The 27,294-nt window shown below is 37.3% G+C and overlaps 1 protein-coding gene across 3 annotated transcripts in view; it reads left to right on the top strand.

Annotated features, from left to right (window-relative positions):
• Window positions 1–22,266, top strand: part of PDGFC (platelet derived growth factor C) — a 196,816-nt gene extending 174,550 nt beyond the window's left edge. For all 3 annotated transcript variants that reach the window (XM_032862978.1, XM_032862988.1, XM_032862997.1), the window contains 3 exons: window positions 8,551–8,758; window positions 13,700–13,917; window positions 20,372–22,266. In XM_032862978.1, coding sequence (XP_032718869.1) covers window positions 8,551–8,758; window positions 13,700–13,917; window positions 20,372–20,488 — 543 coding nt within the window. In that variant the 3' untranslated portion in view covers window positions 20,489–22,266. The remainder of the gene's footprint in view (window positions 1–8,550; window positions 8,759–13,699; window positions 13,918–20,371) is intronic.
• The last annotated feature ends 5,028 nt before the right edge of the window (window positions 22,267–27,294 follow it).

Genomic DNA, 27,294 nt, shown 5'->3' with positions numbered 1-27,294 from the left:
GAGGATTTGAGGGTAACGGTGTCATAATTCGTCAATTTAGTCAGATGGTGGTAATTCTCAAGTTTCGTGCTGATAGGAATCAGGCCAATAGCAATTATTTCATCCACTTATTTAGTAAGAAGCCGTGCTTATGAACATAAACATTACTTTCTTTAAGGCAACAATTTCAGCAAAGCTAGTCCTCTCTTTTTCCATGTCCAAGCCATGCTCCTGCTCAGGGTTTGCCTGCAACCAGAAAGCCCTTGGCATTTGCAGGTCAGTTTCAGGTTTGAGCCTTGAAATCACTGCTTTTAAGTTCTGGATGATAAACATTTCTCGCTTTTCATATTGGCCCATCGCTACCATTGCTTCTATAGATATGTCAAGTTTTATTCAATTACTGTGGTCTTTCAGTAAGAACCTCTCAATATTAAGACTTGATATGACATACAATTGGCCACCTTCCCTAGGATTTCTCACTTAAATATATAATCTGCATTACCCACAGAGTATTAAAACATCTGTTCTCGAGGAGGAATGCAAGCATTTGCTTTTCTTTGCTGGCTTAAAAATAATTTAAAAACATAACGAAGATAGCTTTTTGGATGAATTCAGATAACAACTAGGGGAAGGACCAAGAAGCATGTTTAAGTGAATTGTTCCAGGGCATTCTTGTGTCTTTAGAGAACCTCCCGTTTAGTGGTTCCTGGCAGGCATTTTTTTGTCTGCATGCCCTGTCTGCTTCCTAAGCTCTTTAAAAGTCAGATCTATATACATTGTATCAGCTTGACATTCTATAAATGAGATCGAGCGCACCCTGAGGAAGTGATGTAACAAGACTGAGCCAGGTTTTTTTTCTTCTCTTTCAACACCTGGGTTATTATTTTGTTGTTTGTTTTTCATGACTGCAGCAGTCATAAAACCTAATCAGCTTTCCTAACCCTTCTGTTAGGTATGAATGAAGTGAAAGGCTCCTTATCAGTTTGAAATGTACTGTATGCAGTTGACTAAAAGCTGCAACAGAAATCTTTGTAGGCCCTAAAAGTTTTGCAGTGGTTGCTACGCTACTCAGAGTAAACATTTGTATGTGTGTATTCGTCCAGGGAAGATTCATGGTAAATGTTGTATTTTTAAAATTGCACTTGCCACAAAAATCCTAATAAAAAGACAAGCTCTGGTTTTTTAGAGATATGTAACTATTTGTTGTGAATTATAAGCAACTCAGATGGTACTATTAGAAACAGGAAGTCAGCTTTTCTTTTTCTAAAAAAGGAAAAGATGATAAATAGATGCATAAAATATGTAAAGTGGCCGTAATAAAATACAAAGATACCAAAATGTTGATTTTTTTCTAAAGTTAACACTGGAGAAGTCAAGAGGGAACTCATTCTTGCAGCCAAACTTGCTGTGTTGAGCTGGTAACGCTGATTCTCAGATAGCCATTACTTGGTCTGAACACAGGGACTACCACTTATTTTTCAACAACCAAGTAGAAATATATTTATTTTTCAGTGACTCCTTTACATTAAATTCACTTTTCATGGTCCACACTCACCAGGATTTGTGTGATACCATTGAGTTACTTATGTGATTCACAGGAGCAACTTCTCCGTGTGGCTTTGCTTTGTCAAGGGAAAAATCACTCTTAGAATAAGGAGGGAAAAAGCTCTCCTAGAATAGGGAATACTTGGCTTATAAAGGTTAAACTTCACCAGGGAAAGCATTTTGGTCTGCTTTGTTTCCAGTGCCCACCTCATAAGCTTTTGAATAAACGTGAAATGATTTAATGGATATAGTATAAAATTCATCTTCGTTGGCAGCTCCGATAGATGGTGAGAAGGCGATGATGATACCATGCTCTCCTTCGCCAGGGCTGCTCTTACAAAATACCACAGAATGGTGGCTTACACAACAGAACTTATTTTCTCCCCGTTCTTGAGGCTAGAAGTTCCAGATCAAGGTATCAACGGGATTCCTTTCCTCTGAGGTCTTTCTCTTTGGCATATAGCTAGCCATCTTCCTTCCCCCTGTGGTCTTCCTTCTATGTGTGTCTATAAGCAATTTCCTCTTCTTCTAAGCACCGGCCATACTGGATTAGGCTCCTCTCAAATGATCTCATTTTAACTCAATTACCTCTTTAAAGGCCCTGCCTCTGAACTCCGTCTTGTTCTGAGGTACTGAAGGTTACGACTTCAACATATAGATTTTAAAGGGACACAATTCAGCTCACAACACGGCACGTATCTATATGTATTTGAAAACATGCTGATGTCAGTTCTCTAAACGTGAACCTGTTTCCTTCTGATTTTTAGAGCCACACAGCTTCCATTCACAAGCTAGATACATATGCCTTTATAGGGACATTTGGATTCTTAAAAAGCAGGGTAAACTTGTATGCACTCTCAGGATAGCAAAAAAAAAAAAAAAAAAAGTCAAATTACGTTAGCTATAGAATAGGGCAGTATCTCCCAAAATTTACTGATAATCTAAAACAACAAGGAAAATTTGTTTAGAAAAAGTAGAGTTCCGCCCCATCACATATTTACTAAGGAGTATGTTTTGTTTTTGCAGCTTTCCAAAATTTTGCTGAAGCAGTATTGGACTCTTTTTTTTTTTTTAAATTTTTTCCTCTTCCTTTTTTTAAATCAAGATATAATTGGCATATAACGTTGTGTGAATATAAGTTGTACAGTGTGTCAATTTCATACATTTATATACTGCAGCATGATTACCACCATACCATTAGCTAATACCTCTATCACATCACGTGATGATTCTGTTTTTGTAGTGAGAACATTTAAGATCTCTTAACATCTTTGAAGTATATTGTACAGTATTGTTGACTATAATCACAATGTTATGTATTCTCCAACACTTATTAATTTTTAACTGCAAGTTTGTACCTTTTCACCAACATCTCCCCAGCTCTCCCAAACCGCACCCCTCCCTACCACCTGTGCTAACTGCCATTCTATTCTGTTTCTACAAGTTCAGCTTTTTGAGATTTTGGAAGTAAAATCATACAGTACTTGTCTTTCTCTCTCTGACTTACTTCACATAGTACGATGCCCTCAAGTTCCATCCATGTTGTCACAAATGTCATAATTTTCTTCTTTCTCATGACTGAATAATATTCCATTGTAAATATACACCACATCTTCATTACCCATTCATCCAGTGATAGATGATTGTTTCCATATCTTGGCTATTGTGAATAATGCTGCAGTAAACATAGGATAAATATTTTTTTATATCCTGTTTTCATTCCTTTGTATATAAATCCAGAAATGGGATTGCAGATGATATGATAGTACTCTTTTTAATTTTGTACAGAACCTCCATTTTGTTTTCCATCATAGCTGAGCATATTTACATTCCCAGAACAGTGCCTAAGGATTTTTTGGAAATAATACCAAAAGCACAAGTGACAAAAGCAAAAATCTTCCAGTGGGGCCATATCAAAACAAAAAGCTTTTGCACATCAAAGAACCAGTCAACCAAATGAAAAGGCAACCTGTGTAATGGAACAGAACATTTGCAAACCATATATAAGATAAAGGGTTCATATCCAAAATACAGCAAGAACTCATACAGTTCAATAACCAAAACCAAACAAACAAACTGATTTTTTTTTAAAAATGGGCAGAGGATCTCAATAGACATGGTTTTTTTCAAAGCAGACATCCAAATGACTAACAGTACATGAAAAGATGCCCAACATAACTCATAATCAGGGAAACAGAAATCAAAACCATGATAAGATATCACACTTGTTAAGATGGCTGTCAGGAGGACAGGGGATGAGTGTTGGCAAGGATGTGGAGAAAATGAACCCTCTCGTATCTGACAATTATATAGAATTCTTAAATTTGAAACCTGGAAAGAAACTTAAAGTTAACTGAGTTTAGCAGCTGTTGCTTTACAGAGAAGGAAACTGAGGCTCAGAGGGGTTATCATATCTGCCTCAATGCTCTTCCCTAAATCTGAGCAGCTCCAGGATTAGAGTCTAGACACTCACCCTTGATGAGGGCTCTTCCCCCATGTCATACTGTCATTCAGAATGATTTTCGCCAAGAAATTTAGAAGACCTCATTTATGTCTAGGACCCTTCTTAGTACACGACCTTGATATTTTTAAAATGCATTATCTGACAGGTCACTTCACTGCATAGAGATTTCAGATCTCCTCCTGCCCTTTCACCCTCTGTCCCTCCAAGTGACATATCTGAACATCTAGGCTGGAACTAGACAGCCACCAGGTTGTCACTGCTACCCTGCACGTAACGGCAGAAAAGTTTTTTTTCCTAGCCCACTAAGGGTGCTGATTTAGTTTACGTGACAGAACACCAGGAAACTGTGCCTTCCATTACTGAACATTGTCATCCACCAAATAGCCTTAGGGCAACCCATAACTTAGTAGTAAGTTATGCATTGGTGAATAGAAGAGAGAGGAAGTGGAGAATGTGCAGATCCAATTCAACCCACGGCACTTAGCCCAGCGTTAAGTATTTTTAAATACAAAAGATATTGTTGGAATTCTTTAGACACTCAATTTCAGAGAAAGAGCTATGACTTCGACTAAAAGTTTTTGGTTAGAGGAAAAATTAAAACTTAAAAATATCAGAGGGCATTTTTTCCCCCTCTGACTTCTTTTTTCCATTGCTCCCCCTTTTCTCTGAGAATCCCTTTAGAGGCCTTAGAAAAGCAGAACTACAAACGTTAACAGCTTGGTGGTTCCTTGAACCAGTGGGTGTGGTTAAGAGTCATGAGAAAGCTCTTAAATGAAAGCACTGCTTTCTCTTAGAAAGATTGATTCTTAGAATCCAGGGGAAGCAAGCTGATTATCCCCTCCAGTTTTGGGGTGGGGACTGCTGTGTGTGTATGTGTGTGTGTGTGTGTGTGTGCGCGCGTGTGTGTATGCATGTATGTGTGTATTGTTACCTTTTTTAAAAACATCCTATTTCAATTTAAATATTTAGAAACTTGTAAGTTGAAATAGTAAATTGAAAATAGTAAGTTGAAAATTGACCAATATATGCGTGCAGTAATGTATGCTAAATTGTGTTCTTCCAATCTTTGTCCTTTCAGGAGATTGATATTCTAATATTTCATTGAATCCAAGGTGTGCGTATTTTATTTGTTCGCTATTACAGGCTTATTTTGTTTCGCTTTCTTTTGTATAAATACTTCGAACTTTTAGCTCAGCAGTGTTGGTTTCAGTTGGAACTTTTCATTGCTTCAAAAGTAATGCTCTATGCAGAGACTCTCAAAAAAATGTGGAAACAAAATAAGCCAGCCCCTACTTGGATCATAGTCTAATTGAAAATAACTTAAATAACAATTTAATATCATACCTAAAATATACATCTGCACTCTGACATTTTAATGAAGAATATATTTTTGTTTTAGCTTTCTGCGTTTACTCTTGGTGTGCAGATCATGAGACATTTGATTTGTTTTATATCGTCATAGTCATGAGTAATAACTCAGTTATTCTTTGAGTATTACCGACCCTTCATTTTCACTTTATATAAACATACATTTTGGCCTGTCTTTTGAAAATTTGCAAAACATTTGCATTAACCTTTTCACATTATAAATTTAATCAGTATTATCAAATTGGTTGAATTAACAGTGAAAGCTTTTATTAGATAATTGTTTATTTATATCCATAATATAGTTATCAACTGTAATAGTGCTCTCTATCAAAGCAATTTTGTATTTCTGGGACAATTAAAAAAATACTGGGAGTAAATAGAAATGTATTACATTTGGTTTCTACTCTAAAAAGTTGGATAGAATAATTAAAAACATCTTAGTGCTAATAATATTTTAGCCAGACTCTTGATATTAGATCTTTACACTAAGAATGAAATCCGCTTTGACCCAAGACTGCCACATTGATTTCTGCTCATTATGTTGTATAAAAATGCTTCCCTTCCTGTGGGCAGAGAGGACTCTGCACCCCTAAAGCTATGAGGCCCAGCAGGGGTTATGCCTGCCCCACAGAATAGTGGTCCCTTTTTTTTTTTTTTTTTTGGCCCACTTTCTAATTGACAGGGCAGCTTCTGCTTTTCAAACCATGTGCCCACGGGATAGCCCAGAAAGGAGATCTTTTTCAAATTGACGCAATTGAGATATATGGCCAACGATGGCCCTGTTATTAATGAAATTTTCATGGATGAATCATGTTTCGAGAAAGACTGTTATAAATGGCAAAGATTTACTGTCTGGATCACAGGAGGGAGGTTTTTGCATATGGGGGTAAGGGAGCTGTATTTAACATGGGTAGCGGAATAAGGTCTGCGATGAGTATGACATGTGCAGTAGTTAGTGAAGAGACTGGATTGATTGGAACAAAATGTGCATGTCTTTGATGAGAAGAGGATTAGATGGGAAAGTTGAGCAGAGGTCAGATGGTGAGGATCCTGAGTGCAGGGTAAAGAATTTGGATTTTATCCTCCAGATGAGAAATCACTCTAGGCATTTGTCCAGATTCATCACATGATCAGTGATAACTTATTTTAGGTAGATTAACCCAGTGTTATGCAGCAGAGAATAAAAGGAACAAGGAAAGACTAAAAGCAGATCAACAGAGTTAGCTGCTGCTATAAATAGTACATTGTTTCCAGTATCTGGCCCAGGATCCAAGTAATCAGGATGAAAGGAAGAGCTTACATGATAGTTATTTAAATTATTATAACAAATGTTATAACTTTTATTGGCTCTCTAAAAGGAATCTATTTATTATAAAAATGTTAAAAATAGGACATGTATGTCTTGTATTTATGTACATTGAATCGGGGCATATTTATATAGCTTGGGGATGTTTTTGTCACTTTCTACATTGTAGGCATTTCTTTTGTTGAATAAAACTTCTTGAAGGACCTCATTTTTCATGACTGTACACCATTTCAGTTTGAGTACAGTGCAAGTAACTGTTCCAATATTGTAAGTTTAGATTTGTTACCAACTTTCTGTTATCGTAAATACTACTGTAATGAACATGACATAAATTTCCTATTCCACGCTCGTCCTCTCCCCTCCTCTGCAAAGCTAGTAATAATAAATAAAAGTAATAAGTAATAAAAAAATAAGTTGAGCATCTGTTCATGTATTTGTTCTGCCTATTTTGATTTCAGTTCTGATCTACCACTCCCTACCTTTAGTCTGTTTGTTAAAAGTTGATGGTTGTGGGGGCAGGTTTGCCATTGAACTTTCATTGAAATTATTGCCCATTTGTGGCTAACCATTTAAAATTATGTATTTTAATTTCTTGCTCTATACCTTGGCATTTAGATTATTTTGAATTTCTCTCTATTTCAAACAACACTGTAATGAATATCATTGCACATATTTCCATGTGCACAAATAAAAGTATGTGAACCTCAAAAGTGAATTGCAGAGACAGGGGTCATATAAATCTTTTATCTATATATCCTGTGTACATCCATTAAATCAACTGAAGTGGTTGTACCAATTTATGCTCACTTCTGCAGGCAGAATAGAGAAATTCCAATTTACCCACATCCTTGGCAGTCCTTTTCTTTGAAATCCTTGCCAATATCACATACGTGAGATAGTAACATCTCCTTTTTTGTATATGAAATAAGACCTCACTTTGTTTTGCATTTCTCTGATAACTAATGGATTTTAGCATGCTTTTATATGTCGACTGGCCACTTAAGCCTCTTGTCTGGAATTTGCCCATTCTCTACTGAGTTGTTGGGTGTTTTTGTATATGCTGGACACTCGTCCCGTGACAGTCATGTCGTTCCTCAGGCATTCTCCCAGTGTCTGTCTTTTAATCCTGTTTATTAAAAAAAGTATGGGCAAATGTATCAAAGTTATTTGTTATGGTTTGGGTGTTCTCCGTCTTGACTAACAAGTTCTTCTCCAATGAGAAAGGCTTATTGCCTATATTTTGTTCTAATTCTTCATGGGTTAATTATTTTATATTAAATTTTTAATTTGTCTGACACTCATCTGCATAACTACCTGGTGATTTTCCAGATGGAGGAAAATAAAAAGTGAAAAACAAAAGAAAAATTGGGTAAATGTGTTATAATTTCCACTGTAAGTCCCTAATTGAACCATAGAGACATTTTCCTTTTTATTTAAGCATCAGATATCCACATCTACCATGGTTTGTGATAATGAAGGTTAATGTCTTTCTCACTGACTGCACAAAGATCTATTGGAATTCATCTACATGAACTTGCAAAGAAATTAGTTCTGATTTGGGTTGAATACAATTTCAGTTTCTTTGCATTTTTAGCCTCAGTTTACTTTACTTCATGCCTAAGTCCAGAAGAAATACAGTCATTTTTTTTTTAAAGATTTCATTTATTTATTTGACAGACAGAGATCACAAATAGGCAGAGAGGCAGGCAGAGAGAGGGAGGGGGAAGCAGGCTCTCTGCTGAGCAGAGAGCCCAATGCGGGGCTTGATCCCAGGACCCCGGGATCATGACCTGAGCCGAAGGCAGAGGCTTTACCCCACTGAGCCACCCAGGCACCCCATACACTGTCATTTTTAAAACAGTTAACATAAGATTCATTTTACTTTCAGCAATTCACAGAAGCTGTGAGCCCTTCTGTGTTACCGCCTTCAGCTTTGCCACTGGATCTGCTTAATAATGCTGTCACTGCCTTCAGTACCTTGGAAGATCTCATTCGGTATCTTGAACCAGACAGGTGGCAGTTGGACTTGGAAGATCTATATAGGCCAACCTGGCAACTTCTTGGCAAGGCATTTGTTTTTGGAAGAAAATCCAGAGGTAAGTTTTCTCTTCAGATTAGAACCAACCCCGATTAATTTTCTTAGCAATTTTAGTGTTTCGGATCCTTCTACCACAGCTTCGAAGGAGTAGAGTTTAAAATTCTTCCATGATATGTGTAAATAGCCCATTGTTGTAACATTTGGACATATTTACACACTAAATAAGGATGCAGACAAAAAGAAGCAATTATAATTCAGGGGGTTTAGAAGATTAAAAGGAATACTTTTGCTGAAAATTCTTGCTATTTCTTTAATTCAAAAATACCATTTTGATGAAGTCCCTTGTTATGTTTCGTGAGAATCATTGCTTATTCACATTTAATATTTGGGGTATATTGATTTAGAGATTCAAGAGAGATTACCTTAGCTGCTAACCAGATTTGGGCCTTAGAAAAGGAAGAGAAATAAAAATCGTCACCTACCATGTCCCCGATGGTCAGGGTTATATCAATTTCCATCTCTTAAGCCTACAGACTTCTATAAATAATATGGAAAATAACAGTGGCTCATCATAATATATAACTAGGAGTTTCCAGGACAGGATCCAGAACAAGAAAAGAATGACCAAAAGGTACCCATACCATGATAATTGTTCTCTCTATAAATTTGCCTCTGAAATGATCACTTGACCCTATGAGCCTATCTCCCTCCAAGAGTAAAAGTGAGTAAAAGTGTTGATAATTAAACTTAATTCCATATGATCAAGAGATTGGAAATAACGTTAACTGAGTCTTTCCTAAGGTTAGCTAATTTTTCCAGTAACATTAAGTTTAGAAAGTATCCATATCAGGCACAAATGAAACAGTAATAGAAATAACTGGCTAATTATAATGCCCTCCAAAAGTCCATTTCAGGCTCTCAGAAACATTGCAGTCTACTCAGGGTCACTCTAGAGAATGGAATGATAGTCTGGAGAATTTATATTGAAGGAACAATGTTTAGGTAGATTGAGCAATTCACAAGGGCAGATTGCACCAGACTCGTTCTTCTAAATCCTGTCAGAAAGAAACCCGATTCCTGCCCTTTCCTGCTAGAGCTGCAGCCCTTCTGGATCAAGAGCTTTAATCTCAGCAGGTCATGTCCAGACTTGCCCAACCACGGTATTTTGCTATGCCAACAGACGTGGTTTCCTTTCAGCAATATTTGAAATTGGTGTTCAAGTACATGGGCAGCCGAATCCTGTCCAGATGCTGAAGGCTGTTACATATTTATAAGATTTGATCTTGATGAATAACTTGATGAATAACTTAGGAACACTTCCCTTCCCTCCCACTTAGGAACAGGAAAATGAAGATCTGCAAGGCTAGCTGAAACACTTGTGAATGGAGCCTTTGTTAGATTTGAGGTAGATAATCATGTTGATCTGGAAGAGGCCAAGGGAGTAAACCAGGTTCTAAGCTCAGATCTTGTTTTTGACAGCTGATCTCAGGATTCAAGTCTAAAAATCTCCCTCCCAGCCATGCCTTTAGGCCCCGCACCTCTCCACCTGGTGCTCAGTGACGATATGGCCAGAGGCTAGCATATATTTAAAAGCATCCAGCACCGAACCAGATCTTTCAAATATTCATTTAGCACTTTCCAAATTGAAGCCCTTTGCAGTTTGCCAAAACTATTAACTTTTTAAGCATACAGTAAGTGTGAGAAAAGCAGTGTATATTTTTGGAACTCTACATAAACTAAAATGCAGGTGTGGGATAACATCTCTATAGACAAAACCAACTCCCCTCCCGAGAGTCTTTCTACAAAGGAACAAGGAGTAAAACGTTTAAAAGCTCCTAATTAGACATCAAAATTGATTTTCCACAGAATAAACATATCACAGTGTTACGACATTCATCTTACAGAGACCACCCTCAGATTGCATTACAGTAATAGAATATCCTTGAGCTGAATATCTTAAAAGAGTAAGCAACTAAAGAAGGAAAATGTACCCATTATTTTTTTTTTTCAGTCTGCATTAGCTTTTTTAGTAGAACTTGCAATATTGGTGAATCTGAACAAGAAAATCTGCATTAGGAAACCGACTTTAATGGGTGCCTTACTCAAAATCTTCATTCTTTAGAGAGACAAACTAATACATGTGTTGTCTTAGGAAATAGTTACAGAAAAGAAATAAAGAACCCAAACACTGATTTTTATTTTCAGATATTTTACACAGGGAAACCACCATAAGACTATAATTAGGTTATGAAAAAAATATATGTTGGACATGATCTTTCTCTTTTTTTATCTTTTTTTTTTTCCATTTTTCTTATGCAGAAGTTCTGTACAATTTTTGGAGAATTTGTGACATCAAATTATAGTCAGATGACTTATTTTAATGAGGCTTAGATGAGCTTGAAGCCTTAGGAGTAGGAAGCTTATATTTCAAATAAGATATCCCAAACTGAAAATCCCTAATTGCGGTGTGCACTGCGTTTGGGTTTTTCAGTGTTTTTATTTTGTTTTGTTTTGTTTCTTTCCTTTTCTTCCTCTGACTTAGGGTTTGCATTCATACCTTGCTACTGCAGAAAAAGAAAAGACCTTATTTTCTAAGTCAGGCTTACACAGTACTTAAAAAGGGCTTTTGACTGTTGTGTCAAACATGATAAATGAGTGGAAGCTAAGTTGCAAGTGTGTTTAAATTTTCACATTGTAGCAGGTATCATAACTCAGTTCACTGGGGAAATCTGTCTAACCTTTTATTGTGGTTAAGTAAACATTTTAAAGTGAACATATACAGTCTCATTTTCTAGTTCATGAAATAGTGTGTTTAAAACTGAGGTAGATGAATATCCTTTGAAAGCTGAGAGCTTCATTCACATTCTAAAGAGGAATAAATCTTAAATAAGCATTGAAAATTTTGGCAACTGGCTTTTTGTATTGTATGTGTGTTTTTGACTTTCTAAACCCTTCTTGCCCAGATAGTAACTTCTAGAGAAAAGATTCAGATAAACTCACAAATAGCTTTAACAATGAAAGAGCAGTATGTACATATACTATTAGTTCAGCCAAATGAAATCAGGTGAAATATGTGACATCATTTAACTCAATTATCTCATTACTTTTTTAGAGATAAGTTGGTCTTTTATGGCACACAAAAGAATGAACTCATTTCCTCTTAAATATTTAAAAGCTTTCCTTTCACAGGATCATTTTCAGATGAAAGGGAAATCTTTAAATACTCAAAACAGTGATTTTCTATTGAGTTGGGAAACAATTTTTTAGCTAAATAAGTTGTTGAAATGAACCCATGGAATGAGCATTTCTTTAGCATTTCCCTACACTTGACCAAGGTTTTAGTTAACCCTATAGTTGACTTGTGCTTATAATTTACAATTGCATATGTATGATTTACCATACATTTCTTGAAAATTCAGTGGCTTCCTTTGATATTTTAGAAAAACTTGATCACACGTATAAGTAAATGTAGAATTGTAAAACAAGCAATAAGAAAACAAGCATTTGATTCTTAATCACGTTCTCATTTTAAAATTATTTTCAAATATTAACACTTGAATTTTAAAACTGGAGTACGTAGTGCTTATTATTACTTGAAGCCATCCTTAGCCAGAAAATGCTTCTTTTTTTTCAGTTCTTATTTATAATGCTTCCAATATTAGTGAAAAGGTATTTAACTAGATTTATTCTATTAGATAATATTTCAAATTTTAATAAAAATCTTCCTTTTGGGGTGGCACCTGGGTGGCTCAGTGGGTTACGCCTCTGCCTTCGGCTTGGGTCGTGATCTCAGGGTCCTGGGATCAAGCCCCACACCAGGCTCTCTGCTCAGCGGGGAACCTGCTTCCCTACCGTCCCCCGCTCTGCCTCTCTGCCTCCTTTTGCTCTCTCTCTGTCAAATAAATAAATAAAATTTCTTTTTTGAAGAAAAAGTTTCGATGAATTGTATGTTATCCAAAACTCTTCAGTTTTATTGGAATTGCTAATATGTGAATATATCTAGGGAAAAAAGGGCAAAGTTATAAAGCAGAAATTAAAATTAGAGGATATGGTAATTAAGTACTATTCGTGTTTTATATAAACTCATATTAAATATGAAATGCTATTTTGATATAAATTAACTGAGGAAAGTATCATTTTGTAGTTAAAAACAATGATTAAGAATTCACTACAACAATCTGATGAAAGAATATTTTTGTTTGGTCTTCACAAGTAGGTATACTTTTCAAGAATAAAACACTACATAGTTAACCAACTTGCTAAAAAAAAAATAGAGACAATCATTATAAACTAGACATCTTTTCCATCCTTTAGAAGGAGAAGAATAGAAATCTGAAGGCGCTTAGTTAAACTGAATTTCAAATGTTATGAATTACTCAGGGCACCGGAAGCAGGGGTCTTCAGCAACCTCAGCCCTTTTAAAGTGTGTCATTTTTTTTATTCATGGTCTACTCAGCTGTCCTCAAAAATTCATTTCCTTCATGCCCTTTTTGCATTTTCTGAGTCTCATTGCCAGAAAAATTATATAAAGTCCTGGCAGTAATTTTCTGTAAGTTGTTCTTCATTAATTGCCTGAGCTTCTAATCCTTTTTAAAAATTGCATTTGTTTTCTAATCCAAGCATTCATCATTATACATTCTACTCTTCCCTTCCAATGATCTCCTTGTTTACTTTTTTATGAGGGTTAAAAGGTGTAGCACTCTTTCTCTGTGTAAAGTTTCCTATTTATAGCTCTCAACTGTTCTGTTGGCTCTGTTCTTAACACTGCACAATGGCACCTCTTTAATGGACAGTACAACATAATGAACCTTTGTTGACTATAAAATGAAAAGTCCAAGTTGCAAGCGGCAGAGCCCCAAAACCTCATCAAAGTAAGAAGAGGCCTTGTTGGGCATAGTGTCGGTGAAACAGATTTCTCTATGGAAAGATCTTGATGAAGCAGATTCAGGCTCAGGGCATAACTATGTTATTTTTCTTTGCTTTCTTTTATGCCATGTAGTGGTGGACCTGAACCTTCTAAAGGAGGAGGTACGACTCTACAGCTGCACACCGCGTAACTTCTCAGTGTCCATAAGGGAAGAGCTAAAGAGAACGGACAGCATTTTCTGGCCAGGTTGTCTCCTGGTTAAACGCTGTGGTGGGAACTGTGCCTGCTGTCCCCACAATTGCAAGGAGTGTCAATGTGTCCCAAGCAAAGTCACGAAAAAATATCACGAGGTAGGTGTACCCTTTTCTTCTTGGGTTCCTTTGCACCTTAAAAAAAAAAAAAAAAAAAAAAAAAGATGACAAAGTCGTGTATCTGAAATGAATTTTTGTTTAGAAGAGAGGCGTAGCCTTCATGGAAAAAGAACAAATAAAGTTGGCAAAATAGTTTTTTTGTTTTCTGTTTTTTGTTTTTTTAAATCAGGACCTTGAACTCAAAAACCCGGGCATTGAGGATTTAGCAGGCTTGTCCTCTGATTGTATGACACGGGTGGTCAGTGACGTTTTCATCTGTCATACAAAAAAAGTAAATGTGTTCTGCAGGGGGCGGAAAATGGGTGAAATTTTTAGCTTTACACATTTCAAAATATGAAGGGAAAATATTTTAAAAGACAGATTTGTCTCTGTTGGAGAAAGGAGATCTTTGATACTTATTTTTCCACTTGGGGCAATACGGGAACACAAATCCCAAGAAGACATATTCACAGTTATACCAATCTTCCTATTATTCGTGTTGCCCCAAATAACATGTTAAGCCTTTTATGGATTCCTTTCATCTCTATTCTGTGGAATTAAGGAAAATATAAATACTAAATGTTAGTAATGATTGTTTTTCAGAGCCTCGGGAACCTTAGAACTTACTCCAAATTTTTGTTAGTGCTAGAATATACCAGTTATGCCCACCCTTTCTCCAGCAACATTGTGTAGCGTTGTACATCAGGAAGCAAAACATTCTTGATGAAGCAACCTTAGTTTTTTGTTTGTTTGTTTTAAATATTTTGTTTATTTAGTTGACAGAGAGAAAGAGTACAAGTAGACAGAGCAGCAGGCAGAGGGAGAGGGGGGAAGCAGACTCCCCTCTGAGCAGGGAGCCCGATGTGGGTCTTGATCCCAAAACACTGGGATTATAGAGGTAACCTTAATTTGCACAAAACGTTTACATTATACCACAGCGAAATCGGCCCTTCTGACTTCATTTCGGTATAACTTTATCTCATTACTTTGTATTTTTTTCCACTAACCCAAAGAGTAATACAACATAAATATCTGCTTAATAAAATAATTTTTCATGTGCATAAGGATATCAATAAAACCCTTACCTGTTAGCTAAACTAAAGCTGCCCAGGCAGCTGCACAATGGCACCTCTTTAATGGACAGTACGACATAATGAACCTTTGTTGACTATAAAATGAAAAGTGCACTTTACATAGCACAGCTGGAACCCCCTCAACCCCCACCTTTCACCAGTATTGCGCTGGCAGCTGATAAAAGAGGGACAGAAGCACTGGATCCCAATTGGCAAGGAACCCTGTTTCCATCCTAGATCTACCATTAACTTGTAACCATCAGCAGGATACTTAACCTCTGTTCAAATAAATGTAAGATACGATAACCTCTTAGGTTTTTCCCAGCTGTGTTATTCCCTGACAATCAGTCAATTGCCATTTTTGGAAAGTCACATCCCAAACTGGCAGTCTGATTTAAAAAAAAAAAAAAAAAAAGAACTGTTTACCACCAGTACTCATGTCCTACTTTCATTTCTGCATTCCGTTCTTCTTCTTTTTTTTTTTTTTTTAAGATTTTATTTATTTGACAGAGAGGGATCACAAGTAGGCAGAGAGGCAAGCAGAGAGAGAGAGAGAGAGAGAGGAGGAAGCAGGCTCCCTGCCGAGCAGAGTCCGATGTGGGACTCTATCCCAGGACCCCGAGATCATGACCTGAGCCAAAGGCAGAGGCTTAACCCACTGAGCCACCCAGGTGCCCCTGCGCTCCGTTCTTCTAAAGATCCTGTCCTGGGAACAGTCTCTGCTCCCCTTTCAGGAAGGAGATGATCATCAGCTTGGTGGCTCAGGTTGCTTCAGCCAGGCTGTGCTCAGAAGCCCGCCTTGCTGCTACTCTATGAACCAGGAATCTGAGAGTCAAGGAAAAACCCCTAATATGGCAGTTCCAAACAAACTCAGTAAAATGCCTTAAAATCGATGCAGGCATTAGAACTGATTGGTGACTTAGAAAGGCTGCGGTGAGAACAGAAATTAAACGAGAGTGAACTTTCCTCACCTGAAATCGTCTAATTGTGGACTTTCTGAAACATATCCCCATTAAATACAGTGTATCCCGGGACCCGGAAGTAGCCAACAATGCTTGATTTATAGTCACTATCTTCGAGCTATAAAACCCAGACTAGTCAGAGTAGCTTTTTTAAACCAGCTTATCAGATGCTGAGCCTGCATCATGTTTTTGGTCAGCTCACTCAGTCCTCAAGTCGAGTGGATCGTCATCTGTCCTCTACTTACAGATTTCATTTCAAATAACATTGGTTTTAGGGTTGTTAAGAAAGTTGCCACAAAGTGTGTGGCATCTGTTTAGCGGCTCAGATAAAACTCTTGTGTGAGGAAAGACTGTGGGCAGTGCTTGTGAAACTCACTGGCCCTCTTCCAGAATGACATCATTCCTTATTCTGTAGTCTTTGGGTGGGACGGTTATGTATGCATTATCTGTACGTACACACAGACAAGTATGGATGGTTATCTAATGGTGTGACCACCTAAGACAAGTTTCCCACAGATATCTCTAATGCATGTGTGTGGGGAAATACAATACTCCACATTTCTCACAAATACCTCCGGTAACAATCATGTCTTAATTTTTTAAAAAATGCTTTGTAGGAATCATTAATTTTTCTGTGATAGGTTTTTATTAACAAATTACCTTATGAAAAAAAAAGGACTTTTATCTATTTGGTGTAATTGATCATTTCTGAAGCCTAGATTTTTCTCAGTCTGATGTTTTGGAGGTAAGTTCTGAGTTTAGTACTACTGCTTCTAAATAAATGAAATTATTTTGGGGCACCTGAGTAGCTCAGGCAGTTAAGTGTCTGCCTTAGGTTCAGGTCGTGATTTCAGAGATCAAGTCCCTTGTCAGTCTCCCTACTCCTCAGTGGGGAATGTGCTTCTTCTTCTGCCTCTCCTGTCGCTCAACCTGTGCTTTCTGGTGGGCTTTCTCTCGCTCGCTCTCTCTCTGTCAAATAAATAAATAAACTCTTAAAAAATAAATGAAATTTTTTTAAAAACATAATTTCAAATAGTTCTAAAATCATTAAGTCACTGAGTACCATTAATGTGGATCTAAAGACTAAACTCATTTAAAGTGAAGCCTATTTGGGGCCCTAGTTCTTTTCGATCTTTTCAATGACTGTTGTTCCAGTTTTCATTTTAAAGATTATTCTACCTTAGGGAGAACACAGAAACAAAGACAGAGTTTAGACGTTCTAATTTTTCTCTACTTCATCTATCTCTATTATACCAGCTTCCCTAATTATTAAGCTGAACTGGATTCCCTGTGTTACTACAGATATTACAGTTATTGTTTTGGTTCCTTTACCATTTTCAGTGGGTTCGACCACTGTACCAAAAATGAGTCTAGCAAATTAAAAGGTTCATAATATATAGGATGATATTCTTGTTACATGTTTTGATATTATCGCATAATCTAACTGTTGACAAGATTCTTATTGCTTTTGTATTGATTACTAGACACTGTTTATTGAAAACCATCCCCCCCACCCCGATTTCCTTAATGATTTTTCTGTCTCCCAAATAGGATATTTCAGAAAGCAAGACTTTACATATAAATGAACTTAGGTGTTACCTCTTCCTTGAAACATTTCCTACTTTCCTTCCAGTCTACCTTCTGTGCCTGTGTAGAACTTGAGAGATCTCTCCATGAGACAATTGTTGTTACTTCATAATTATTATTTATTTTTATTTTTTACCAAATTGAGAACTAAGAAGCAAAGATCACATTACGGTTTAGTGCTTAAGAAAACAGACTCCAAAGCCAGACATCCAGCTGTTTAACTTTGGGCAAATGACTTTATCTCCTGTGCCTCCCATACCTTTGTGTTTAAAGTGAACACCTAACCCTCATATCCTATTGTGAGGGTTCAGAGAGCTGACAAAACACTTAGAACCAGGTCTGGTACATTTCAAGCTGTTGATACATGTTAGCTGTTCTCTCGTTCATCTTCCTTCCCCATATGGTCTTAGTTTTCTTGCATGGATTTGTTTTGGTTAAAAAATATATATCTCAGTGACCTTTCTCTAGTAGTGAGGCCCATCTCCCAAAGTTCTGTCACACCCCAAATTTAATGACACTTTGTGCAGTGTAGGCAGAAATAGAAATAATAGATCATTTATTGATCTTATTTCTTGATGGTTCTTTCTATACCTGATCTAATCTCTTCCATCCCTGATTTTAGTTTTTCCCTGGATTATTTTTTTCATGGGTTTGTAATTTTAGTTTGAACCTCTCTTTCAAAGTTGGGTGAAATGTGCTTCTGGCTTCTTTGTTTTATGGAATCATAAACTATATCCTGAAAACTGTCTACTTTCACATGATCTGGGACCTGTTGGTCATTTTCCAAGTCTGTCTTTCTCTTCCCAAATTAAAACAATTTTTGGAAAGAAATTAAGAAGGAAAGCCCTAATTAAGCCCCCTCCCATGTATTAGAATGTCTCATCTAAGATTTAGTATCACTAGAACATTATGAGATTCTTCTGCTATTTGTAAATTCCACAATGATCAGTGGATGAAGGCTGGGGTGGGGTGCTTTTATTGGGTGATTGCATCCTGACTTAAGCATTTCTAGAGGAGAGGACGATTATAGAATCGTAGCCTGGCATGGCTGCCTGTTAGGACTGTATATGGTAGCTTCTCTAACCCTTACCTTTTATAGTCATTTTCTCCCCTACTAACTAGGAAAATGTATACAAGTGGGGATAGGAATTAAAGACGTTGGCTAGGCCAATATTGCAGCTTATCTGCACTCAGCCTCATTCCAGAAACAATTTCTAACAGAAGTTTGATAAGGGATAGCACCAGTATCTAAAGACTAGTTAGTTTTGATGCCACCTCAAGTTGTTCAAAACAGTAAGTCAGGTACTGACACCTAAGATAGGATTCATAGTTTCATGCTAAGATAATACAGTCTTAGTAATTTTTGTTCTAGAATTGTGAGTGTAATAGAAAATCTGCTTTAAAAGTTTCCTGTTTCTCACGGTTAGTCCAAGACTTTGCAGTTTAGGTCTCTAGGAAGAAAGTTACTAAAGAAGTAGAATATATGGCTAATAATATAGTCTGAGTTTTTATAAAGTTATTATCTATCACTGTAACTTCAATAATTCATCTTTGGCCCAAGTGCAAATACTGGTTATGTCCCTATTCTCTCTAAAGCTTCTGTTCACTCATGTGTAAAATAGGAGTAATAATTCTAAATTACTTCATAGAATTCTTGTGAGTTAAAGTATGTAAAAACATTATTACAGTGCCTGGCACACAGTAAGCATTCAAAAAATGTTAGCTGATTAACCTTTGATATGACCACATACTCTAAATGCTGTATACATTCTCTACTTTTCTCTTTTAAATCTTCAAATGGAACAATCATAAGACTTGACTTGTGGATTAACGAATATTTCCGAGAAGGGTATCCTTTAGAAGGTGTTCTGTGAAGTTATCTTTGTCCCACCCAGAGAGCAGAGAAATTAGACCACCTCGTACTATTATGTGCTCTGGTCTTCGTTCATATTCTGAACAAACACAATTCCCGAAATGTTATTGTTTCTATTCTAAGAAGCACAAACACATATTGAATAGGTAGTTCTTACCAAATACTTCATATAATCTTTTATAGAATCCGTAGCTGTGACCTCCTGCCACAGTGTTAAAAAGAAATATCTTTAGTATCGGAGTCAACTTTATGTTTTTATTAAAAAGCCAGACTGCACATTAACTTCATTTAATAGAGGCATCATTATTATTAAAGCTCAGCCTTCCCTACACTAGGCAGTAGGATCCAGCTGCCCAAAGTTAGCTGGGATGGAGGCTGATGTCTATGAAGTACATCTAATCCGTCGCATCAAGTTTATAGAGGACTTGAAGTGTAGCCAAGAAAATTAATGAGTGGCATAATGGAGCAAACTCAGCTGTAGCTGATCGTGTTTCCTTCCGCGGTATGGTAGTATTTGTATCGCTTGGAATATAAATATTTGTTACATGTGTGAAAAAAGGAATGAGTGAAAGAAACCAACAAGCAGAAAAAAAACTGGGCAGTCGTGGTTTCCGAATACTTAATCAAGGAGACATTCTCTGCAGTATTGTCAGGGGAGTAAACTAAAGAGCACACAGTGAGACTTTCAACCTAAGGACTGTTCTCTGTGTGGAGGCAGCGTCCTTCCGAGTGGCTGGTATTAAAAGGGCCTTTCTTTTGTGAAAGCATGCTGATCATTTAGGATTTCTCTGAGGGGTAGGAGAGCGTGTTCGTGATTCCTTCACTAGGAAGAAGTCAAAATTTTGTTCAAGTCTTCGTTGGGCCCCAAGATGCTTTCCTGAAATGTTACTTGCCCATGAAATCCGAAGTCACAGACATTGGCTGATTTTATGGATGACTTCTCCGTTGTTCCTTTTCAGGTCCTTCAGTTGCGACCAAAGAGCGGTGTGCGGGGATTGCATAAATCTCTCACAGACGTGGCCCTGGAGCACCACGAGGAGTGTGACTGTGTGTGCAGAGGGCACACAGGAGGATAACCGTGTCCGCCAGCGCAGCCTCTCCCAGAGCAGTGCGGCTCCGTGGCTCATCTGTTCTAGAACTTGTGCATTATCTCCCATCCATAATCTCAGTTGTTTGCTTCAGGGACCTTTCATCTTCAGGATTTATGGAGTGTTCCGAAAGAGGAGACACCAAACGGAATTGGAAGTTGTGCAACAGCTCTGTTGAGAGGAGGCCCGAAAGACAAGAGAAAAGGTCTTTGGTCGCAGAAACAAAATGAAATGTTGTCCATCACTAGCTAGTTACAAAGTTGCCATGTCCTTACTCAGCTAGCTGTGTTGTTTATCAGCTGTCTCCCCACGGCTTAGGCTAATGTCAGTACAGGAAAGAACTGTGCACACGGGAGTGGCTGATTCTGTTGCCTTGCTTAACTCTCAAGCTCCATGTTCTGGGCCTCAAATCGCAGAAACCTGGAATTGTTTCCTTAGATCCACATATATAAACAAGAGTGTTCTATGTTCTACAAACTTGGTTCTTAAAAAAGAACTCTGTTGCTATGAATCAAACTTGCGTCATGCTGATAGGAAAGACTGGATTTTCCATATTTCTTACTAAAATTGCTACCATTTAGAAGAAGAGAACTACATTCATGGTTTGGAAGAGACAAACCTTTAAAGAAGAGTGGCCTTATCTTCACTTTATCTATAAGTCGGTTTATTTGTTTTATTGTGTACATTTTTATATTCTCCTTTTGACATTATAACTGTTTGCTTTTCTAATCTTGTTAAATATATCTATTTTTACCAAAGGTATTTAATATTCTTTTTTTATGACAACCTAGATCAACTATTTTTAGCTTGGTAAATTTTTCTAAACAGAATTGTTATAGCCAGAGGAGCAAAGATGATATAAAATATTGTTGCTCTGACAAAAATACATGTATTTCATTCTCATACGGTGCTAGAGCTTAGATTAATCTGCATTTTAAAATACTGAAGTGGGAAATCAATAGAATTCGATAAGTCACAAAGACTTTTTGAAAATAAATGATCATATCTTCTACCCCTGTTATTGGAAATGCAAATAAAAATCAACATACAAACATAGGCATTCAGATCCAGTCGTGACTAAACCCTAGCCCTTCCTTTGGGAAGTGTGAGCCTAGCTCAGAAGAAAAAAAGCACCTTGAAAAGAGACTGGACAGCTCACTGATAAAGCATACCCTGCTGTCCTGTAGGAACACATCCTATTTATTGTGATGGTCTGGTTTTATTATCTTTAAACTCTGTTCCATACCCTTGTATAAATACATGGATATTTTTATGTACAGAAGTATATCCTTTAACCCATTCACTTATTGTACTCTCTGGCAATTGAAATGAAAATCAGTAAAATACTTCGCTTGTACAATGCTTAATATTGTGCCTAGGTTATGCAGTGACTATTTGGAATTAAAAATGTATTGAATCACCAAATAAAAAAAATGTGGCTATTTTGGGGAGAAACAGAGCATGTGTTTATGTGTGCGCATGCGCAGGCATGAGCCCCCAAGATTTGTCTCTTGAGCTCCAAGACCGTGAAAGAGCTCGAGTTTCGTGTTAACCGTGATTTACATCATGCAAGAGTCTGTGTCAGTTCAAAAGAAGGTAGAAAAGCGCCCAGGTTTCCCTGTCTCTTTTCTCCGGTGTTTTGGAGCGGGTTTTCTTTTTCTCACTGGTATCTGGTAAATTAAATTGCACCTGACTTGCAAGTTTCATGTGATTCTATGAAATGCTTAGCGATCGATTATACGGCAGTATGAAACCGAAAAAAAAAATCTTGTAACTTCCCCCCATCTTCATTTTCAGTGGTCGACATTAAGTGGGATGAGCATGAATTGATTGGGCACACAGACTAAAAGTACCTTCCACAGCCCGCTTCAAGGGTGTGGCTGCTCACCTTCAGGGCAGATTTCCATTCAAGGCTTGTGTGTTAACCTCTGCCTTTCTGCCTGGCTCCGAAGGCTGGGGCCCAGGGCCCTGCTGCCTTCAGACTCCTCCTCTAGGTCTGGGCAGTTCCCTTTCTGGGCATTTTCCCACCCAGCCGTCCTACCCTGCGCCCAGCCACTTAGGGAACAAATGAATAAGTATACACATGCCGTCTTACTGACTCACCTTTTCATGGTCCTGTCCCAGCCCTGGAGAGGCATACTGGACGTAGCTCCACTGAGCTCCGCTGAAAACCCAGCGCAGTGTGTCTCCGTCTTGGTGGTTTACAACTCGCATTAGCATAGCAGAGACTCTACTAAATCTGGCCGTAAATGACCCGTGTAACTGCGTGATGCGGCGCCTCCAGCCATGGAACGGAACCCCTTTCCCTCTTCTTTTTGAGTATTTATTTGTTGCTTACTTAAAATGTTAAAAGCCAAAACAAATTGCTCTGTGAAGGTAGCCCCACATGCTGGCGCCCGTGAGCAGGAAGAGCGTGAGGGCTCACAGCTTTATGCTTATTCACACATAGACCTTGTTGTATATTTGACTTAAAAAAAAAAAAAGTCAGCCCAGGTTTTAATGGCACAGGTGACCATAGTTTTTCAGAATCCCAAAAAAATATTGTCCATATTGACCACCACTGTGTTCTATGTGATATCTTTGATTTGTGCCCTTTGTCCCTTGTGATGGACTGTTTTGCCACCCTGTGGTTTTTGAAATAAAGACCAAACCTGAATTGGCACAAGGTAGGCTTTCATGTCTACAGTTTTCATTTTCTATGTCTCATTCCCTTTCTCATCAAGCAGTAGGAGTATGCACTTTGGAAAGGTGCAAATGGCAAAGTAATGAGAATTTACACTGGGAAAATACCCTGGCTTGATTTTCTTATTCTCAGTGCCTCCCTCTCTCCAGGGCATTTACTTAAGCTTGTGATTTCGTCTAAGGAAAGGCAAAAAATACAAGTTGCACTTAACATCATGTATTCAATATAATGAAATATCCTTATTTCCAAGAAGATTCTGACATTTTAATCTATTTTAATTATATATTATAAATGCATTTAAAGTTATAAATAATCACTATCCTTTACATTCATAAGAAGTAAAAACCTGAAAATATAATCAATCTCTTGCTTTACATCTTATTTTTCCTTCATTCTTCATACGTAATCAATCAAGTCCCATTGGCTTTACCTTTCCAAAAATCTGCTTTGTTTGTGTCTCCACATCTCTGTTTCCATTTCTGCTGCGTCTGCCCTGATCTAGAGCTGCATGGCTCAGTGCCATTCTGCTGCTCACTCTGCTTTCCCCAGTTTTCTGGCCCCTGGTCTCACTCCCTTCTGATCCACCCTTCACACCACGAATGGGCAGGGGGGAGTGGGGGGCACTTTCCAGCAAATCTGATTATATCACTAGGGTGGAAATTTACAATTGAAGTCTGTGAGATTAAATTGTAATTCTTTGCATGGCACTCAGAGTTTATTATAATCTCATTGTTTCTGCTCATTTTGCACCATCAAGCCTAACATACAGCTCCAGTCAATGAATACACCTAACAGTTTCATGACAGTATCAATACTTGCCCGTATCTCAGTGCTGGCTCACACTGTGCTTTCTCATTGTTCCTGTACTTGCCTATCTCATTAGCTTCTTCTCAAATCTCAGCTCAAATGCCACTCCTCAGCGAAGCTTTTTTTCCTTGACTCCCACTAGAATTAAGCCATTTCCCCTATGCTCCAGGAATATTACAATTATACATATTATCCTATTGACTATAATTACCTGCCCCCCTCTTGGTTTCTCAGACTCCTGGTCTAATGAACAAATGATTTTTTTTTTTTTAGATACATCAGTGAATATGACATCAAGACCCTCAAGATTCTAAATATCGCTTACAGATGAAAGAATTAGTACATAGGAGTTGGGTATATTTTATTGTAATCAATCCAGTCTACTGGTTTTGTTGGGGCACCTGTCCCCATGATTACAGCGCGCAGACAAGAACATCCTTTATCTCTTGAAGTGACATAATGATTTTCCTTGAAACTATATGTTTGGTTTTCCAGTTAATGAGTTTTCTACCAACCGTATCTCAGTTATCACTTTTATTCAAGTTAAGGACATTTAATAATTCGTTTATGTATTATTCATATTTTGGAGACATCCTATAGTATGATTAATTTTTGTGAGTCAGAATTTAAAAGTCTTTAGGATGTGAAATACAGACATCAGCAATTGATGATTCATAGTCTACCTAATTTACCTCCTTTGACTCATTTTGCATCATCAAACCCCATGTACAATTCTAGCGAATACTCAGTTTCCTGTAAACGCCAATATCTCTGCATTTGCTAGCATAGGCTGTGTTCTCTTTTTGAAGCACTATTCCTGCACTTACCTATTTCAATAACTTCCTCTCCTCTCTGTCAAAATATTAATTACATGCTTTTGTACTCTACCTCAGAAAGCAATTGGCACAGCCACCTACCCCAAATCCAATTTCTTTCAAAACTGCCAAGTCCCTTACAGTGAGTCTTACTCAGTATACATCTAGGTTAGTTTAAGGAAGAGATCTAGTACTTTGGCAGGAAGTTTATTTTAAGATTAATAACTATCATTTTTAAAAATTTACATATGCAATCCCAACCACCTTTTTTACAGAAATTGGAAATCTGATCCTAAAATTCACTTGGAAGCTCAAGGCACTCAAAATAGTGAAAAAATCTTGAAAAACAACCTCATAGTTGGAGGACTCACACTTCCTGATTTCAAAATTTACTGCAAAGCTATAGGAATGCTGTGGCAAATGTAGTAAGTTTAGATTTACGGAGCAATGGAATGGAATTGAGAATCGAGAAACAAACCTTCACATATGTGGTTAATTGATTTTGACAAGGATGTCAAGAGAATGCAATGGTGAAAGAGTATTTTCAACAAATGTGCCAGGAGAACTGGAGATCCACATGTAAAATAATGAATTTGGACTTTACCTCACACCATATACAAAAAGTTAGCTCAATGAATCAAAGATCTAAATGTCAGAGACAAAACTATGAAACTCAGATATACAGAAAAAAATTGTGATAGCTTTAGATTAGGCAGTCTTTTCTCAAATATGACACCAAAAGCACAAGCCAAAAAAGAAAAAAATGAAGTGAACATCATCAAAATTAAAACTTTTGTGCTTCAAAGGACACAATAAAAATAAAAGATTACCTATATATTAAGAGAAAATGTTTGCAATTCATATATTTGGCTAGGGTCTTTCTCTAGAACATGCAAACAAACTCTTACAACAACAATAAAAAGAAAATTCAATGGAAAGATGAGCAAAGGACTTGAATACACATTCCTAAAAAAAAAAAAAAAAGAAAGAAAGAAAAGAAAAGCATACAAATTGCCAATAAGCACATAAGAAGATAGTCAAGGTCATTAGTCATTAGGGAAATGCAAATCAAAATCACAATGAAATACAACTACCAGGACATCTAGAATGAAAAAGATACCAATAATGTTGGTGAGGATGTAGAAAAATTAGAAACTTTATAAATTGTGGCCATGCAGGAAAACAGCTATACAGGTCTTTAAAGGGGTAAACATAGAATTAACACAGGAATCAGTATTTCACTCCTAGGCATATACTCAAGAAAACTGAAAATCCTGCACACAAAAGGACATAAGAGTATTTTTCATAAAAGTCAAAAAGTAGAAATCACCAACTAAGATGTGTGGTATATTCATACAATTGAATAGTATTAGGCAATAAAATGGAATAAAGTACTGACACTTGCTATAATATGGGTGAACCCTGGAAAACAATGGTAAGTAAAGGAAGCGGTTCACAAAAGGCTACATAGTATATAATTCCATTTATATGAAACATTCAGGATAGAAAATCCTTAGAGAAGGATAGTGTATTTGTATTTGTCAGGGTCTGGAAGAAGGGGATAAATTGGCAGTGACTACAGATGGACTCCGGGTTTCTTCTTGGAGTGATAAAAAGATTCTGAAATTAGACAGTGGTGATAGTTGTGGGATTATCTAAAAATCACTGAATTATACATTTTGAAGAGTAGTTTTTTGTTTTTTTTTTGTCTTCTGAATTACATCTCAATAAAGCTTGTTTTGTTTTGTTTTATTTTAATTATAGATGCTGGGACACCTCGGTGGCTCAGTTGGTTCTGTGTTGACTCTTCATTTCTGCTCAGGTCGTGATCTCAGGGTCATAAGATGAAGCCCCCAGGTCAGGCTCTGCACTCAGGTGGGGAGTCTGCTCAGAATTCTTTCTCTCCCTCTCCCTCTGCCTCTGCTCCTTCCAGGCTCTCTCTCCCTCTCTCAAATAAATCTTTAAAAAGTTCAGATGCATTTACTGCAGCATTTTGGAAATAACCTCCCAAAAGAAAGCAAACAAGGAATAATTAAAAAGCAAACAAACAAACAGAAAAATTTAAAAAAACAGTTATCTACAATTCTATCACCCTAGTGCAAGCCATTTCTAACTAAGTATATAGGTTTGCAGATAAATGAATGGCGGTGTGATACACATGGACTCAGTTCCATCCCTTGCAGTCTCATTCAATATTGACACCTTCACTTTGGCTTAATGGTGGTAGGAGTATATTTTCCCATTTGAATTTGGTCTTTGCCATGTGTCTTGCTCTAACCAACAGGATAAAAGTGCCTGTGACACATGCTAAGGCTTCAAATGTGCTGGCATGGCTGGGTTTGCTTCTCTTTGACTCCTGCCATCACCACAAGAAGACTATGTTCCAGAAAGTTCACTGGTGCAAGGGTGCCTGGTACAGATTTAAACCCAATCGGTGTCACGGAGTCAAGTCCTACTGAGTCCAGCCAACCCCCCAAATGCCTGCGTGA

Source organism: Lontra canadensis, unplaced genomic scaffold (genome assembly GCF_010015895.1).
Source record: "Lontra canadensis isolate GAN:19392208 unplaced genomic scaffold, GSC_riverotter_1.0 scaffold1, whole genome shotgun sequence".
Classification (NCBI taxonomy): Eukaryota; Metazoa; Chordata; class Mammalia; order Carnivora; family Mustelidae; genus Lontra; species Lontra canadensis.
The sequence above is the reverse complement of the archived record's forward strand: the minus strand, read 5'-3'. Positions and strand labels throughout refer to the sequence as shown.